The sequence below is a fragment of the Plecotus auritus genome (assembly GCF_963455305.1).
Source record: "Plecotus auritus genome assembly, chromosome: 13".
NCBI lineage: Eukaryota > Metazoa > Chordata > Mammalia > Chiroptera > Vespertilionidae > Plecotus > Plecotus auritus.
Window position 1 is genome coordinate 26,469,845 of NC_137779.1, and position 20,506 is coordinate 26,490,350.

A 20,506-nucleotide genomic window follows, 5' to 3' on the forward strand; every position below is an offset into this window, starting at 1 on the left:
GCTGATCCATTAATCATATATACCTTTCATATAATAGACACTCTGACATCTACATCACACCGAATATTCCACGCTGTGCCTAGAACAGAAGGAGAACCATGTCTGTGGGAGGCGGACGGATGGGAGTGGAAATGCTCCTCTTCCAGATACTCATAAGCAGAATGCTATTGCCTAGACCCAGTTTGTGTTTTTATAATTACCCAGATTCCCTTATTTTGTCAGAATTCATTCCCAGTAACAGCTTGAACAATGTAGCAATCGTGCTCTGAAATGACTTGTAAACCACAGATACAAATATTTGGGCCAAAAATGTGGAATCCATTGCTGTCACATTCCATTATTTCTGGTGGAGCAATTCACTAACATTTTGGAATCTAGATCATAAATTATGCAGAGCCTAGCAAAAGAGTTGAGGACACAAACTGCTGTAATAAAATTCCTGTTACTAGAGCCATAAAAACAGAACAAAGGCAAGGCAAAAAAGAAAAATCAGAGTTGGAGTTTTCTGACATTCCTTGTCCACCATTGTTAATGGCTTCACAAAATGAATATGTAACATTCAGGAAACCATCAGACAAGCCAAAACGATATGATGGACATATTGTCATTCATAAACATTACCACCACCATGAGATTCCCCAGAATAACGTGAGGTTTTTTTTTTTAAAGAAAGCTTGAATGTTGATACAAATTAAAGTGCCTAAATGCACAACAGAGCCATCTGTACATTTTTCATGATTCTCAAGGGATGTGAAATGTCCAAGCATGGCACACAGGCAGTGGTCAGATTTCCTATATGGATGTATGCTAAAATGTCAGAGGGAGAAAGAGCTCCGTGCTACCATGTTATGGAGTAAGTCCTTTCTCCGCTCTGTGGAAAGTGAGTTGATGGCAGAGCTGGAACAAACACACACATCTCTTGACTCCCAACCCACTGAGTTTAGGCTTGCAGAATGATACTTCAAGCGTGGCAGGGTATGAAAGTTATTTGATGGACAGATGGGTGAAGAATGGGTGAGTAGATGAGCAAATAGATAAATGGAAAATTAATGAAATATTAAAACCATCTTCTGTGGGTCAATGCTTATAGTCAGAAAAAGTCAGAGAAAACACACCTCTAAAATACTATGGAAATAAGGAAATAACCGATAAGCCAGATGGATCATGCTTTGCAACCATTCCCAATATGACTCCAACAAATCTTTCAAGTATAACTTTGTGCTGGAGAACACTGATTGATATATATATATATGATTTAGAAATTTACATGATTCAGAAATCTACCAGGGATAGATAGATGATAGATAGATAGATAGATAGATAGATAGATAGACAGAGATCCAAATGGAATAATGAGTAATGAGTGTGAGAAAAAACATAGGTGAACAAGTTTGTTAAAGAGAACTGCTATTATTTGACAACATTTAGTATGCCTCTCTCTTCAAGGGAAAACAGATAAGATGAGGAAGGGGGAGGAAGGCCCTAGCACAGAGACGGACTGAAAGTCAGACATGTAATTTACAAGCACAGCACTGCTTCTGCAATTATTACAAACATATTTAGAAGAAAACAATATGCTTTTCACGATCTAGAAGGTCTAAAATATTAAAACAGGGAAAACGGGCTCATTGCAAGTTAAAACCATAGAAAGGAAGAAAGTTATTTTTTTACCAGCATGGGAGGAAACTTATCTTCTAACTAATCCCACAGCACAACGGGAACTAGCTCCGATCATCTGTCCAGAAATCTCCACCTTTTCTACGTGAAGAACTATGGCCTTCTAATTTCCCCCGAGTTTTGACATCACTCAGGGCAGGAGGGTAGAAGGAAAGGGAGTGCCCAAGAAAGAAGGAAAAGAGCCTCGTGGTGCAGCAGTGCCCGAGGCAGAGGGAGGTCTCAGTGCGATACCAGCATGACTTCCTGAGCCTGTACTGTGTGCCAGGCACCAGGCAAAGCGCTTCCCATACACTGTCTCACCTAATTCTCAGAAGAGCTGCAGCTCCCACACCCACTCCGGATGTTCTATTCTTACCTCCATTTTACAGAGGAGGAAAGTGAAGCTTGAAGAGCTGATATAAGTTCCCCAAGGCTACCCAGCTCATATATGGCAGAGCTATGATTCAAATCCAGGCCTAGCTGACACCCAGGCTCAGGAGTTTGTGTCCCAGTTGCCACAGTCTCTCCCCTCTGAGAATCCCAGGAAGCTGTGGCTTTACCAGGTTTGACAGTGGAAGATGATTTGGAAATCTACCAGGTATCCCTTCAGGTTCTTTTAAGACTGTGCTCTGAGATCGCTGGTCAGAGTTTCAAAAATCTGGTTTACCATTACAAAACAACTGGCAGTCATTGCCTTTCTTTGGTAAAAAACCTTCTGGAAAGCCAAAATTGCTGTGCGATGGTCATTCTTCCTCAAGTCTGCATTTTAACATACAGCTAATTGAGATGAGTGGAGACATCTGTAAGCTTCTTTTAAAAGAGACAAATCTCTCCGAGCATAATGACAGCAGAACCATTTACTGAGTGCTTGCTATGTGCTAAGCACTACTCATCAATTCACACAGCATCAAAGATTAACAAGCAGAGAGGGAAGCACTGGGAATACAAATGCATCAGATGGCGAGCCTGCAGCTTCACCAGGGCTTGCAGGCTGAATGGAGAGAGAGACAAGGAAGATGACCCAGGGCAGGAAGGAGCGTGCTCCCTGCCTGTCAGGCACAGAGCATTGCAAGGGTGCAGAAGAACGCCGATGTGACTATGAGAAAGCTTCTTACAGAGGTAGCTACGTGTCCCTATAACACCAGAGGATGGAACCCGAGGGGCAGAAAGGTTAAGTGATACAAAGGTACATAGCTATGAAGTGGGCTGAGCCAACGTTTGCGTCACTTCAAAGCCATGCTTTGCCCATTCTCTTGCTGTAGAGTCACAGGAAAATCGCCTCCTTAAAGCGTCTGCCACAGAAGAAATCTCACAGGGGAAAAACTAAACAACAACAAAAGCACACACACTAACTGTGAGAGCATTATGCTAAGTAAATGTCAGACAGAGAAAGACAAATATATAATCTCACTTATATGTGGATTCTAAAAATACCAAACTCATAGAAACAGAGAGTATAAGGGTGACGACTGCCAGGAGTTAGGGGGTGGAGGGAATGGGAAGATGTACAAATTTCAGTTATTAGATGAGTAAGTTCAAGATATCTAATGTACAGCATGGTGACTATAGTTAACAATATTTGAAACTTGCTTTGAGAATAGGTCTTTAATGATCTCACCATAACATCCACAAAAAATGGTAATTATATGAGGTGAAGGATGTATTAAAGCACAATATATACGTGTAGCAAATAGTCACACTGTACACCTTAAACTTACACAATGTTATATGCCACTTATATCTCAATGAAGCCAGGAACAAAAAAGAGATGAAGAAATCAAATAACAGGTACTGCTGGCCCCTGATAACCACCTCGGATTTTCAATGGATCAGGATATTTTGAAGGATAAGCAATGGTATGTATTTCAGTAACATTTTTCACCTTTCTGTTAGCAACTTAGTTTTGTGTTAACAAATGATATACTCTTCTCACACATGATATAAAACTATGATAATGATTAAAACATTTGTGAGTGTCTATTATGTTCCAGGTATTGTTCTTAGGGCTTTCCATACAACTCACTCAATCCTCAGTTATCTTGTGTGATAGGTACTATAACCGTGCCTACATCACAGATTAAAAAACTGAGGCAGGGAGCAACTAAGCCAAGGTCACAAAGCCATTAAGTGGCACAGCTGAGATCCAAAGCCAGGCCATCTGAGTCCAGCAGTCAGGTTCTTCACACGTATGCTAGTTGTAGGGGGACTCTATATTCTATAGCCTGATGGTGCCTGAAATGGTCCTAGGGATAAATTATATAATACTGTCACCATAGCTAAACAACACTGTAAAACCCATAACGCTGGTGGTGAGAGGAAGCCATTTATGAATGGGGCCTCTGAGTGATCAAAATGAAGAGAAATCAGCACACAATCTGAGTGGTTTCCATGGTACCAGAAGGAAAAAGAACAGTCCAACAGGATGTTTTATATAAAAATGTCAAAGCCCCAGAGGACAGAAAGATCATAAAAGTGTTTAGTAAAGGATTTAGCAAGTGGGTGCTTCTTGTTCCCTTTATCACACACACACAGTAGTGCAAGTTCTTCACCGATGACAAAGAGAATGTCTTTCTCCATCAGGCATTTAAGAAGTACCAGGAGTTGTCAGGGCAGACATGCCAGCTCGCCGGATGGTGCCGCGAACTGGAGCGCACCATCTGTTTTGTTAAGGTTGACAGTCTGAAATTTCTGGTTAAACTCCAGATCTCCTTGTGAAGGGCTTGATAACTTTTAGTCCATTACCTTCTGCTTACTGAGTCACAGAGCATATTATGTCTCCCTCCAGAGCACTCCAGCAGCTGGGCCATGTTATAAGCTGTCTTTGTCTTATTTGGTATTAGGTAATGGATTTGATGGGACCTTCCATTTGAATCAGAAAAACACAATTACAAAATTGTTGTTGTTTCAAAGAAGTGGCCAACTCTGACATTCTGGCTCAAGAACACAAATCTGTTCCTTTTTGCCACTGGGGCTGTTCTGATGAGGGCTTCCTTTACAAGCACATTGGGCACATAACGACAAAGCATTTATTTCACTTTTTAATTGCTCTTGGAACCATTTTAAATGGCACCAATGCAATTTTTAAGAGAAAATGAAAGCACTCACTTCCCAGAGTAACTTAACTCTTCAAAGGAAGACAGAAAGGACCAGTTTCTGAAATCTGTTGAAAACTGAGAGCCTGTACTCAGGAGTTAACAAAGCTGTTTAAAAGTCAAGTGGGGACAGGCTGAGTCAGCAATACCAACGACAAGTCGAATTCCGGCCTTAATCCAATTCAACAAATGCAGTTTCTGCTGTGTCAGAGAGAGCCTTAAGAATTTCTGGGACAACGTGCTGAAAATGGTTCTTGGTGAAAGCTACTTTTTGAAGGTACCTTGAAATTACTAATTATGCTGAAGAGAGTCTTAAACACTTGAGCCTCTTGTGGATTTCATGCTGGGGAGCAGGGGAGAGTTGAAGTGGTATATAAGCAGCCACGCTCTGCCCTGCATTCAGTCCGTAGGTGTGCTTGTAAAGCGGGGATCAGTGAATGAGAATGAAAAGAAGCTGTGGGCAAAAAGAAATGCTCCATTTCCACTTACAATGTCAAGTTGTCCTTGTCATGTAAAAACAGTAGAGCTTTAGCTCTTTCCTAAATGATGTTGGCCCTTCTCTTTAGAGAAGCGGTGTGACGCAGTGTAAAGAGCACCGACTTTCCATTCAGACAGCTCTGCCGCATACCATGGGACTCGCTGTGGGGCCTTTGACAACTTAACCTCTCTGTTCTTTAGGTTTTCCATTTCTAAATGGGAATAATGAGCCTTCTATTTCTGAATGTTTAAATGAACTAACGAAACACTGCATAAAAAGTACAGTGTTGGCACCGGGGCATCCCATTTCTTATTATAATGACTTCTATGCCACTTCAAAGGTGTGCTGAAGATAGCACAAAGGCCTTTTCATATATCCTCTATGGAACCTGTTATTTGAATACCTAAAAAGTTTCCTAAGGCTAGATGTTAAATGAAGAGGAGAATAGACTGTTAAGTTCATATACTTAAAAGAAGAAACAGTGTAAGATCCTAGTGATTTTCTTGTCCAAAAGTAATAAATATTAGGGTTCTTCAAGGCTGCACAAAGGATCTCATTTTAGTAGTGTTTTGTAAACTTCTTGGATAAACATCCAAAAAGGTTAATATAGCCCTAGCCAGTTTGGCTTAGTGCACAGAGCACCAAAGGGTCCCAGGTTCGATTCTGGTCAAGGGCAGGGACCTCGGTTGCAGGCTCCTCCCTAGCCCAGGCCCTGATCAGGGCTCGTACAAGAGGCAACCAATCGATGTGTTTCTCTCACATCAATATTTCTCTCTGTCTTCCCTGTTTCTTCCACTTTCTCTAAAAATCAATGGAAAAATATCCTCGGGTGAGGGATTAAAACAAACACACACAAAAAGGTTAATATATTTTTAGTTAGCCTGCTAATCAGACTGTCTCATCCAGCTATAGGCCAAAGGATTATGTAAAGAAAGGAGAAAAATCTACTCAATTCTGTATTCCTACTACCAGTAAGGAGTAAAACTAAAGTGATATCATAAAACCTAATCACCACCTGCTGGTTTAACTATCAAGCTGATTATATTTTGGTTCATTTAAAAGGCTTTAGGAATCAAGTTTCAGCTTCCATATACATTGTCTTTCTACAGAAAAATAATAGAATTTGAGCTTTAAAGAGTAGTAAGGAGTTTTAGACATCATTTACACTGACAAGAATGTGAAGGTCCAAAGCTTATTTACAGAGACTGCCATTGGTTCCCAGAATTAGCCACCCTGGGCTATGGAATCAGCAGCAGCAGGAAATGGATGAAAATAGTAAATATGAAAGAGTAATTATTTGAACCCTAGACTCCAGTTATTAGTTTCTGACATTTTCCATAGTGCTTGGCTCACATCATCCTTCATCCATTCAAGATATATTATACTGGTGACCCGGTGCACAGATTCGTGCACATTGAAAGGAAATTAATTAGAAGGTGGTTAGTGGGGCGAGACTGGGCTATATGGATCCAACACGCCCTGAAGCCAACCTCCCACAGTCCCTCCCCAGCCGGCCACACCTGGGGTGGCACCACGGCTCAAAAGGTGTCTGCAGAGAGAGCGGGGTCCTTCCAGCAGGTGGAGTCCCTCAGCCTGGCCTGTGGAGATTGGGTGAAACCGGCTCTCTTACATCCCCCAAGGGGTCCCATTGTCATACTGGGTGTGGAACGCAAACGTAAGTGTGCAGTAAACCAGATTCAGGGCCGACAGTGCCCCAGCAACATAACCCATGGCTAAAGGTGGAATCGCGTGGCCCCACAAGGAATCGGGCTCCCTCCTCTCCAGTTCCAGGGTGCGTCATCCAAGAACCACCGCTGCAAAGTCACTGCAGCTTGGCAGCTGCTGCATTGAGCGTCTGCCCCCTGGTGGTCAGTGTGCATCATACCTCCCAGCCGGTCAGAAGTTTGGAAGGTCAGACGGTCACTTAGCCTTTTATATATATATATAGATATAGTGGGTATACCCACTGTAGTACAAGCATTAGCCACTAGAGTAAGAACACAAATAAGTTACGATACATATCCTACCCATTATTGGCATTTATGATCTAGTTGGTAAATAATTACAATATTTAATAAGTGCTATATACAAAAATGGTAGGAGGATACAGATGAACACTAGATTTCTTGGAAAAACCTGAGAGGGAGATTTAAAAATAAAGAGATCTTTGATTGAAGTTTGAAAGAATAAGTAAGATTTCACAGGCTTGACCGGAGAAAGATACTCAGGGCAGAAGAAATGGCATGAAGAAAGCCAGGGAGGAGTACAAGGACTCAGAGGTGTGGGGAACAGTGAGTGTGAAGGGTGGAATGGCAGAAAATGGTATTAATAAGATAAATTGGGGCCACTCACTCAGGGAAGAGTTTTCTGACACCCCCTCAATTAGAATTACACCCCATGTAATACTTTCTGAAATCACTAAGTACTTTTACTTTAAGCACTTAAAATGCCCGCTTTAGCAAACAGCCACTGGCATAGTTGCTAGCACATAGTAGGTATTCAATAAATACTGATTGAATGTTAAAGATTTTTGAAAAATAAATATGCCAGGTATAAAGAGAAAACCTATTTTTTCCTTCCTATGTAGGGAATCTTCACCTCTAACAATAAGTTCTCTTTAATAGAATTTGCTATAAAGGAGAACCACAGGGGTGACCTGAATAATCACTTGGTACATCTGCTCCAAATGTTTATCTAAGAGACCGGATTCTAATACTCTACATCTTCTACTATTTTGATTTTCTCAAGAAATCAGCCAAAAGTAAATTCCTCATAAGTCACCTCACAACAGATGGATTCCTTAAGGAAAAAAGATGAGACTAAAAGCAGAGCCAAATGATTCCAGAAGAAAGACCCCAAAGCTTATCATAGTCACGTGGCGTAAGTCCAGTATTCAGCGTCCAGCACAGATGGTAGGACCCAGGATCACATCTGCACCCACCATTGCTGGCAAAGCAAAGGGCTAGACAGGAACTGCTACAGATGGACAGACTTAGGTAGAGGCAGGTGTGGGAGGTGCCAGTGCCAGGTATGGGTGGTAGGAGCCAATGATTAGCATCATTGAGAGGCTCCCCGGCTTACTGCATGGTGCCAGGCTGCACTGCTCACAGAAAATGGCCACAAAATAGAGGCTAAAGGTAGGGTGAGCGCCAAAGCGGCAGTACCCCCAGCAGGCAGGAACCACCTAAGTCTGGGAAAACAAAGTTGTGTTCAGAAATCAATGCTCTTCAAAGTTATCACCCAAGTGTTCCTTTCTGAAGTCCTAACAGAAATGTTATCAATGCTCAGGACTGGGCTGCCTAATGGGAAATGCCCCCATGGGGGCTTTTGACTCATAAACCTATTCAGCCTCACTTGTTCATAATCATTTGTGTAAAGAAGGAAAAACCTCCAAGCACTAATTAGAAAGATAGAGCTGTTGTATTTTGCTCCAGATCACCTTATCTTCTTTATTCAGTTCTTGAAGACTCAGCTATTAAAGAAAATTAAGTAATTCATCAAGCCCATTTCAATTACCTGCTGCTGATAACATCAGATTACAATTAGCATCTACAAATGAACCAAGTGCCAACTGCCAAGCTGAAACATAAGCTAATTTACTGCTAGACTCTGCCTGCTGGAGACAGAACTCTGGGACCTGGCAGCAAGCATCCACTTCATTATTCCAACCACAGTTTTGCAGCCTCTTCTGCAACCGTCCACAGTGCAGCTCTGACCAAGATTTACTGCCCCGGCTGTTCCTGCTCACATGTTTACAGACGTGCTCTATCTGTAAGCAAATCGCAGCTCCTTTTAAATAGCAATGTCTAGACAAGCAGGGTAACAAATCTTGACATAAAAGAGAGAATAAATATTATTAATATTTATTAGGCACTGAGAGGTGTGGGCCACAGCACAGGATGTGCGTGTCATAACCTTAATGAGGGTCTGAATCATTTTCTGGGAGTCCTCTGGTGCCTGATCAGAAAAATCTCCTGCTTTGGTTGAGGCTCTCCATTCCTCCATTCCTCATTTCTTTCCAATGGGGAGAGCACATTCTTGTTACTTTCTTTTAGATGTCTAGAAAAATCTGTTTCAGGCTCTGGGGCACATTTTATTTTTCTGTATTTATATTTTCCCTTTTCATGACCCTTCATAAGATCTGCTTTGAATGAAAGCTGGGATGTGTGGTTTGGCTTCCTATATTATGGACATTATTAAACTCTGACAATCTGTATAGTCTTGTCTATGCTTCTCAAGCAGAAGAACCAACTGTTCAATAAATGAGCAGGTCTCAGAGGGGTCCTGTGGGCTGCAGTAGAAGAGAGCATGCAGACCTAGGTTTGGGTCTTGCCTCTGCTGCTTATCAACTGCATGGATATGGGACAAATCCTATGCCCACCACATAGCTTTGTAATGAGGATAAAAGAAAATAATGAATGCAAAGCGTCTAGCTCAGTGCAAGTAACCAATAGACAATAGTTTCTCTAGGAAAGAGGAAAGCGTCGTTCCACCCTACTGGTGCCTATGCTTTTCTAGGAATGCTTGCTGCCTTGTACTTAGGCATGAGCCGGGGCCACTGCTTCAAGGTGGCCTATAACCCCTTCAGTGGTGCTTCCTCGTTTCCATCTTCCTGTGTAGGCTGGGGGATAGGGAGGCAAGCTAGGAGGATGGATAGGTGCTGAACAAGAAGCATCTTTGGCTTTTAGCCCTAGGCCAGGTCATGCTAGCCTGGCTCCTGCTGGGTCCACTACTCTAATGGGAACAGTCCATCATGGAAGAGCTGTGAACATGGAATCTCAGACCTGTACGTAGCCTCTACTCTGCCTCTTACTCTATAATCTTGGGTGAGTCACAAACGTTTATTTATCTCTGAATCCTCATCAGTGAAAAGGAATAATAATAGTTTACCTCATAGGGTTCTTAGAAAAACAAACAAGTATTGTAATACACAAATATAATGGAATTACATTGCTATACCAAGAATTTCTATGTGAGTTCTCACAGACCCTTTGACATCTTGAGCAGTTAAACATGGTTCCATTAATCATTCTGTGTATTTCCAAAGAAACACACCCAATTAGTATAAATCAATTACTATATATGATTATTATAAACATTTTACCTGTAAAGCTAGCTTCTCTCCACCTAAAGAAAACCCAACATGTAAAATCTGAAATGTGAAAAACAGGTAAAAGAGAGTGACTAACATATTATAAAACTGTTTTTTCTCTTACAAAAGAAATTTATTAAAAGATTTTTTAGGATACTCAGTTTTTTTTTTTATTTATTTTATTGATATTTTACAGAGAGGAAGGGAGAGGGACAGAGAGTTAGAAACATCGATGAGAGAGAAACATCGATCAGCTGCCTCCTGCACAACCCCCACTGGGGATTTGCCTGCAACCAAGGTACATGCCCTTGACCGGAATCGAACCTGGGACCCTTCAATCCACAGGCCGACGCTCTATCCACTGAGCCAAACCGGTTTCGGCAGGATACTCAGTTTTATATGTGTTCATAATATGACTTAATTTATAAAATCTATTTAGGAATAAAATATAATTACGGTAAATTATGTGTATGAATCACGTAGAGAATATATAATATTTTCCCCCTTTCCTTGGGAATTCCAAAATTTCTCATTCAGATTTGCAGAATTTAATTTTTTAAATGTCATTTTAATAGAAGTTATCTAGGTGGTATTTCTTAAATCCTAGCATTAGAACAGCTGAGATTCACCATTTCTGGTGCGCTGTAACTACTACCAGGAAAGATGTTTGCCCACCAGAATGGCTACCAAACTTTTACTCTAACACATGACTCCCAGGGTGGGAGGGGAGGGGCGAAATGAAACTAGCCATCCTTCTAATTGTCTCCTTTTTCACTCTCCTAATTGCAGTTTATCTCTAAGTAAGATGAGAGGCATTCTGTCTGGCTCCCCAGAAAATGACAAGATTTGTGAGGCTCAGGGTGAGAGGACTTTGAAGCTGTAATCCAGTGACCTATTCTGCAGTCTAACTGAGGTTTGACTCCCAACTGCCTAAATTAGAACCATAAAGAAGGCCACCAAACAAACAAACAAAACAAAACAAAACAAAACAAAACAAAACAGAGGCCTCAGAAATACTGCCATGCAACTATGGTTGATTTGAGCATAAAAGAAAAAGAGAGACATTTTCCAAGCCAAAATTTACATTAACATTTTCACAAGTAAAACATGCTTAGAAAACAGGTAGGCTATTCTTTGTTGTTCATAAGAAACCTAAAGAGTCTAAATCATTTCTACTTGTTTTATTTAAAAGCAAATGAAAGGTGGATAAATAAATATTAGTATACTAGAGGCCCGGTGCATGAAATTCATGCACAGCGGGGGGTGGGGGGGTTATGTGTACCTCAGCCCAGCCTGCACCCTCTCCAATCTGGGACCCCTTGAGGGATGTCCAATTGCCCTCTCACAATACAGGACTGCTGGCTCCCAACTGCTCGCCTGCCTGCCTGCCTGCCTGACTGCCCTTAACCGCTTCTGTCTGCCAGCCTGATCACCCCCTAAACACTCCCTGCCAGCCTGATCGACACCTAACTGCTCCCCTGCTGGCCTGATTGCCCCTAACTGCCCTCCCCTGCTGGCCTGGTTGACCCTAATTGCCCTCCCCTGCCGGCCCAGTCACCAGTAACTGCCCTCCCCTGCCGGCCTGGTATCCCCTAACTGCTATCCCCTGCTGGCCTGGTCTCCCCTAACTGCTAACCCCTGCTGTCCTGGTTGCCCCCAACTGCTCTCCCCTGCAGGCCTGGCTGCCCCTAACTGCCCTCCTCTGCAGGCCTGGTTCCCCCCAACTGCCCTCCCCTGCCAGCCTGGTCTCCCCTAAGTGCTCTCCCCTGCTGGCCTGATCGCCCACAACTGTCCTCCCCTGCCGTCCATCTTGTGGCAGCCATCTTGTGTCCACATGGGGGGGGGCATCTTTGAACATGTGAGGGTGGCCATCTTTTGTGTTGGAGTGATGGTCAATATGCATATTACCTCTTTAATTATATAGGATGCTGACCACCAAAGCACAAAGCTTTCTTGTCATCTCTACCTTCTTTCTCTCCATTTCAGAAGCTTCTATTGTCAAATAACCTTCTTTGTGACTCAAATTTCATTGTCCTTGGCTTCTCTCAAGTAGGTGACATGTCCTCCACACCCTGAAGCCCTCTTCTCCCTTAGCTCCCCCTGGATCCCTCCACTCTGTGAATCTGACTCAGACTCGCTGGTGGGCTTTCCTTCCCCATCTCATAAATGTTATTAGGATGATACCATCTTAATATTTGTTTCCAGTTCTATTTGTTCATATTGCATTAAGTGAGAGAAATACATAATGGCCATGCACAAAATCACACTTACCACATGCTTCCCAAAACTAATTCCTCCTCCCAGCTTTCCTTTATCTTTCCAAAGGCACCACTATTCTTCCAATCACCTGGCACAATATCTTGCTATAAGCTTTGACTTGTTCAATCTAACCAATAAGTATATCTTGTGTACCGCTTATTATACTCAGTGATGCAGAGACTATAGAGTAGAATGTTGTTCATAGTTGTAATGATTTTAATCCAGTAATGATAACCACACAAGTATACAAATAACCATAATTCCTGATTTAATATGAATAGAATAAAAGACATTTTTAAAGTGTTACCAGGCTCAGACAAGGTAAGAAATTTATTTTATTATCAAAAGAGTACACTTTAGACAAGCAAAACAGGGACACAGAAGTTCCAAGTGGAAGAAACAGCTTGAGGAAATATATTAAAGCGATAAATCATGGCCAATGCGATGAGGTCAGGGAAGATGGAAAAGCGCAGTTTGGGTAAGGAGCATGTACGGAGGAGCAGTGGAATTAAAGAAAGGAAAGCATGACGGGTTTAAAGGTGAGGACTCTGACCATAGCGTGGCATGCCATGTGCACCGATGACTGCCTGGAATATAGCTCCAGGGAGGTCAGTCTTATTGATGTGGGGGATGGAGAAGACATGGGAAGGTGGGACGGTTGTGAAGAAAACCCAACTCGTAAGATAATACATTAGACTGGACAATCAGGAAGAGGCAATGAAAGAAAAGAACCTTTATGAGAACATTTATTTGAAAACTGTTAGACTGAGAGTCAACTAAAAAAAAAAAAGGGGAAGAAATCAATGATGACTTTAGATTTCTAAGTTAGGATGGTATGACAGGCTGAATAATGCTCCCTCCCCCCTCTCCCCCCAAATATGCTGTCGTCCTAATTTCTGGAACTGTGAGTGTTACTTTACATGGCAAAAAGGACTTAGCAGGTGTGATTAGGTTAAGAATCCTGAGATGAGGAGAGCACCCTGGATTATTCAAGTGGCCCTGAGAGAACCACAACAGTCCTTATAAGAGGATGCAAGAGCAGTCAGGGCAGAAGACAAGGCAATGTGATGACAGAAGCAGAGATCGGAGTGATGCGCTCTGAAGGTGGAGGAAGAAGCCACAAGCCAGGGAATACAGGTGCCATTAGAAGCCGATTCTCCCCTAGACCCTGCAGAAGAGTCAGCCTTGCTGACACCTTGACTTTAGCCTGGTGGAGCTGATTTCAGACTCTTGCCCTCCAGAACTGTGAGAGAATAAATCGGTGTTGTTTTAAGCCACTGGTTTGTGGCAATTTATTGCTACGACAATAGAAAATTAATACAGATGGCCAGAGGGGTGGGGCTGTCATCAACAGAATTAGGCAATCTAGGAGAAGCAGTTAATTTAGAAAAAAAATGTCATGTTTGTACTCACTTTGACAGATCAGCATGAAAATCAGATGGAGTATCCACTAGGCAGTTGGAAATACAAAAATAATACTCAGACAGAGGTCAGAGCTGGTGAACAAAAATTTAGAAATAATGCACATTGAAGCAGTAATTGAAAATGATAAAGGAAGATATGTAAAGAATAGAAAAAAATCAAGAAACAAAACACAGGAACAACCTATACATACATGTGTATATTTACTTATATGATTGTACTGCCATGTGTTTATACACATAGTAAAAAGGTCTGAAAAGATTCTAACCAACTCTGAGGAGTGGGAAAGGGGAAGGTAAAAATGTAAGGGAGTGGATCTCCTTTTTCTACTTTTGACACTTACATACTATAAGAATTTTTTTTTACAAAAGTAAATACCACTTTTGTAACTTTTTTAAATTGTCCATTTTCAAAAAATGCCAATGAAGAAGGCACAAGAAAAGCAGCCACGAAGAAAATTAGGAGAGCACGCTTCACAGAAACTAGGAGGGGAGAGAATTTCAAGGAACAGTTAGTAAATCACGCCGATGCTGCATACTGATGAGGAAAATTTAAAATTGTCAAAAGATCATAAAAGTCAGCATGAGGAGTTCACTGTTGATATTTTTTCAGGGGACAAAAGGAGCAAATCAAATTGCAGTGGGTTAAAAAAGAACAGCAGGAATTCCGGTTCCGTAATGGAGGCGGAGTTCCTTTCCATCTCACCCTCCTACAAATAATAACTATGAAGTCTGTGGGGGAAGAGGGTCACAGGATGGAGGAGGTTGGGGAGGAGTCTGTGTAAAGGCAATGAAGTACAACCATAAGAGTGAGACACTATAGAGAGGTTGGAGCTGAACATTTGAAGAAGGGAATGGCATTGGGTAAGTTTTCCATTTTTGAAATGCCAAAGAGCATCTTTTTCCCCCAATTAATATAAGGTGGTGAGGCTAAACATTCAGGTAGAAAAACACAGCCTTACTGGCTTGAAGAACCAGAGGAAAAAATCCCATAGAGAGCCACAGTGGGGGGCCTTAAATTCTGAATATAAATTCTAACTGAATCTCTAACTCCTGAAATATGTATGTGAAAGGCAGAGTCTAAGCAGCCCAGTTAAAGGTAAACGACCCCAACAGAGATTTCAACTGCCACCCACCACAGAGAAGACTGAATTTGGAGCCTGAATTCGGTCAAGTTAACTGGTAAAACAACAAAATCAATACTATTAAAGAGAAATATATCAGAATCAAGAACCTCTATCAAGTATCATTCACAAGGTTGGATATAATTCCATATTACTGGGTATAGGATATAAAAAGAAACAATAGCCCTGGCCAATGTGGCTCAGTGATTAGAGCGTTGGCCTGCACACCAAAGGGATGCAGGTTCACTCCCCACCCCCAGTCAGGGTGCATTGGGGAGGAAACTGGTGGATGTGTCTCTTTCACATTGATGTTTCTCTCTCTCTCCCCCTCTCCCGCCCCCTTCTCTCATTTTCCTCCATGCCTTTTCCTCCCTCCCTCCCTTCCACTCTCTCTGAAAAAGCAATGGGAAAAATAACCTCAGGTGAGGATTAACAACAACGAAAAAGAAACAATAAAATGTCACTAATACTCAGTACAAAAGGCAATCAATGCACAATTCTGTGAATATACTAAAAACCACTGAATTATCTACTTTAAATTGTATGGTATGTGAATTATATCTCAACCAAGCTGTTACAAAACAACATCAACAATAGGTAGTCAACATGGTCCAACTATAAGAGGAAGGACGTGGAATTAGCAGACAATGTTTTAAAAGGTTTTGTTTCCCTCTCCCTCACCCTGAACTGAAAATGGGTGAAAGCCTCCCTCCCCTTCATCATGCAGGATAAGGAGCAGCCACCATGGAGGGCTGTGATCTAAGGCTTATTCTTTGCTGCTATAACAGGTTTGAAAAGAGTAAAATAAAGCAATATTCACATATAAAAATAAAATAAAAGCTTTTGTAATATCTAGGCTCAGCAATGGAAAGAAAAAATATACATGTAATAAACATATAAATCTTAGCAGTTAAATGGAAATTTTCATTAAAAGAACCAACTGTAAATTCTACAGATAGAAAATACAATACATATCCTACAAATATGTTCTCTGACCACAATGAAATTAAATTAGAATTTGATAACAATAAATCTCCAACATATTAATATTTAAACAATACTTCTAAATAACACAGGTGTTAAAGGGAAATCACAGATGATTTTAGAAAATATTTTGAACTTATTGAAGGTAACCTAATAGATCAAAAATTACTGGATGCACCTATCGCAGTTTTAGAAGAAATTTTATATTTTTAACACTTGTATTAGAAAGAAGAAAGGTTTAGAATCAATGACCTAAAGTTCAACCTTGAGAAACAAGAAAGTTAGTAAGTAGCAAGAAGGAAATAATAAAAGTGAGACTGGAAATAAATGACATCGAAAATAGACAAGCAATGAAAAATTTAACAAAAACGCAGTTTTTTAAAAAGATCAAGAAAATTAATAAATATCAAGCTAGAATGATCTAGAAAATGGTCCAAATGTAAAAAAAACAAAACAAAAAACCCCACAAGCTACCAATACCAGAAATGAAAGAGGGCATATCATTATATATCCTACAAGCATTAAAAGAAAAATAAGGAAACATTATAAGTAACTTTATTTCAATAAATTACATGACCTGAACGAAGTCTTTGGAAAATAAAACTAATTCAAAATAAGATAAAGAAAATCTAAATAGTCCAAGCTGCACAGCCATTTAAGGTTCTCAGCCCTCCAATTTATCCTATGTGCCACTGCTTGACTTGTCTTCCTGAAATATCTGGTCTATCTTCTTAGGCCTACATTTCAAAACCATCAGGAATTCCTGCTCATTAGCATATCCCTTGCCTACTTTTCATAGTAATCTTTTACTACCCTCTAACTAGCACATTCCTGAAGTCTAATCATGCCACCATCCCTCAGATATGCCAACCTAACTTTCTTATACCTTCTTCCACATATTCCTTGCCATCCCATTCCTGGCCAAATCTCACCTATTCTTTAAGGTGTACCTGGGTCTAATCTCCTCCAAAAAGCTTTCTAGGTTATTCCAAACCCTCAGGCTCTCCCTTCTAGGAATTGCATGGCACTACAACATTATTAACACTGTCCTGCAGGGAGGCCACTGTTGTCCTATGTATTAGTTTTATTTCCCCAACTAAATTATAAGCTTTTTTTTTTAATTTCTCTATACCTTAAGGCCGTGGTCAGCAAACTGCGACTCGCGAGCCACATGCGGCTCTTTGGCCCCTTGTATGTGGCTTTTCCACAAAATACCACGGCCTGGGTGAGTCTATTTTGAAGAAGTGGCGTTAGAAGAAGTTTAAGTTTAAAAAATTTGGCTCTCCAAAGAAATTTCAATCGTTGTACTGTTGATATTTGGCTCTGTTGACTAATGAGTTTGCCGACCACTGCCTTAAGGCAACTATTCCAGGATTTAGCACATGATTCAATAAATGACTGATTCAATAATACTTGATCCATTGAACGAATACATAATGCCAAGAGCTTATTTCTATATTTCTTACGGACTCTCTAGACTCTCATTCTGACCTCAATACCATCGACAGAGTCATCTCCAGGAGTCTTCCAGACTTTTTCTAACAACCATATTCATGAAACATATGGTTACAATAAGCAGAGGTGGGGAGAGCAAGGAGTAGTGCTTAAATTACATAGAGATGAGGTGCCTTGGTTTCATAGGTCACATAAGAGGCTGATTTTTACATTCTGCTGCTACTAATATCTGATAAGCATACACTAATACCAATAAGGTCACTTTTTCCTTGTCCTCTCCCCTTCCTCAGTCCCTGTGGACACAGAACAAATCCAGGCACAAGGCTGAGTTCAGCTTATACTTCCAAACACATCTGTTCCTTCCATTCATTATGAACCCATACCTAGGTATAGAAACAACATAACAATATCTTCTAAAAAGTGGCCCGTTACCAATATTTAGTGTCTCTTACTATATAAATCCACCCAAATATATAAATCTTAACTACAACCAAGTACTATCAAAACAGTGACTGCAAATCTATCTTATTTCAATAGATCTTTCAAAAAATAATTTTGCATTTATACTAAACTATCAATATCATTTGGGAATACACATACTATTGAGGAAGAATACACTTCCTGTGGGGTTCAAGTCACCAAGTAAAGAAACCCCTTTGAACAAAAACGTCTCAAATTCTCTTTCATTGATGGCTTCCTAGCAGCTTCTCTTTCATTTAAACCAAACATAGCTTTACATCCTCATTTCATTTCCCTTCTCTCTAATTAGATAAATCTGGTCATTCTTCTCTCTAGACAGATTAAAAGGTTGCGGTGTTTTGTTTTCCCAGTATTTCAGAGTTCTAATCCTTAGAGCACTGTGATGACAGGAAGGATCATGTGATTTAGAGCAGACAGGCTCCAAGGAAATATAACTGAAGGAAATATACAACACACACATTGAAGAGACTCTTTTGACTAAAACACAAAGACAGTGCGCTACTCCAGCTATTTCCAGCCCATGGAATTGACCTGGATCGCAAGCCATTCTGTCCTTACCCAGGTTAGAGGATGCTCGTCCTTCTGCAGCCCGGTCCTTGAGGTCCTCAGCAATGCCCAGCTGCTGCTCATGGTACTGTTTAGCTCTCTCCAAATCCTGCATGCACCGGGCAGCATGGCCCAGGCCAGCGTAGGCCCGCATCTCAATGGCCTTCTCCATCAACTCCTGTGCCAGCTCCAGCACATAGTTGTGGTAAGACATGGCCTTGTCAAAGTTCCTCCTGTAGTGATAGGCACTGCCCAGGTTGCTGTAGGCCCGGGCCTCTTCTCGTTTGTTGCCCAGGTCCTTGGCTATCTTCAGATGCTGCTCATGACACTGCACAGCATTCTCAAAGTCACCCATGGCAATATACACAGCTCCCATGTTGCCGAGTTCTCGGGCTTCAGAAAGCTCATCTTTGGATTGCTTGGCAAGAAGAACACACTGTTTGTGACTGGCCAGTGCATTGGGGTAGTCTCCAATGGCCGTGTACACATGGCCCAGACTGCTCAGGGCTGATGAAGCTGCCTAGAGAAAAAGCATAAAGCAGAGAAATGAAAACACATCAGAAAATGGCTTTGGTTTGCTTCAGCAGATAACGTGCTACAGAGATTGCCTGTAACCACCCAATCCAAGCCCTGGTCTCTATCATTGGCTCACAGACCTACGCAGAACTGAAAAAGAGCCCATCCGAACAGCAAGCTCCTAATAAAAAGACAATGACGATTTAATCAGTAACTTTCAATACCTAATCTCACAGAAGCAGGTTGTACTACACAAAACCGTCATCTTAAAAACGTATTCCTATTTCTAATATTATGATATTATAGCTATGTTAATAGCTATTAACCTCTGTAGTCTAAGGAAATGTTGAAGAAAAGCAAAACTAGTTACAGTATAGCACAGGAAATTCGTAGGAGAAATCCATGCTTGGCTCTTTGCACTCCTGGGCATTTATCTAGCCTTCTCCCGAAAGCAAATGGACACATTAAAGGTAAGGGATATATTTAGAATGACTGATAATTTTGTGACTTAAGACCCACTGGAGGATCTGTTCTCTTATCTTTGTTCCTTTAATGTGACTTCATCAGTGCTGGTCACAGTGGAGGGCTTAGGTTTAGATGAGCCCCAAAGGAAAGCAATGGGTGGGTGACAAACTCTACCTCTGAATGGCGAGGACTCCAGTTAGCCTCACCCCTTTTCAGGCCCATAGTGGTTCTTCCAGCTTTGTTTTTGTGTTGTTTTTGTGTTGTTTTGTTTGCCCTACAAGCTCTTCTGACGCCAGCCTCTGTGCAGAAAAATGCTGTTTGCCTAGTCCCCTCACTGTGTTTGCTGCTCATGCATTTCTTGTCTAAAGAAAAAAGTACATGAGCCCTTTTTGTGTGAAAAGTTTTAACGAAAATGACTCTGTATCAGTAGAGAGAACCAAATGGAAACAACAAAAATAATAACAGGTTTTAGAATCTTACCAAGTGCATATAGTCTTAGATTCTTTTTGTTTGTTTGTTTTTTGTTAATCTTACCTGAGGATATTCTTCCATTGATTTTTAGAGAGAGTGGAAGAGAGAGGAAAAGACAAAGAGAAACATCGATGTGCATCGATTGGTTGCCTCCTACACGCACCCGGACCAGGGCCTGGGCCAGGGAACAGCCTGCAACCAAGGTACGTGCCCTTGACTGAAATCAAACCCAGGACCCTTTGGTCTGCAGGCCAATGCTCTATCCACTGAGCCAAACCGGCTAGGGCTTAGATTCTTGTCTTTAGTCTCTAAAGGGGAGTTACACTGGACTTGTACTGCCCTTCTCTTTGTTCTACAAGCTAAAGGCTTCCTTCATAATGTAACTACAGCTAGAGCCATGTAGCCCCCTTTCTTCATATTGCTCCCTCTTCCTAACATGCACAGGTGATGGTGGCAGAATAAAGGAT

The 20,506-nt window shown here is 41.2% G+C and overlaps 1 protein-coding gene across 1 annotated transcript in view; it reads right to left on the reverse strand.

The window, feature by feature from the left end:
* The window catches only part of TTC28 (tetratricopeptide repeat domain 28), a 401,892-nt gene that overhangs the window by 112,849 nt on the left and 268,537 nt on the right, over positions 1-20,506 (reverse strand). The window contains exon 6 of the mRNA XM_080649649.1: positions 18,600-19,107. Coding sequence (XP_080505775.1) covers positions 18,600-19,107 — 508 coding nt within the window. The remainder of the gene's footprint in view (positions 1-18,599; positions 19,108-20,506) is intronic.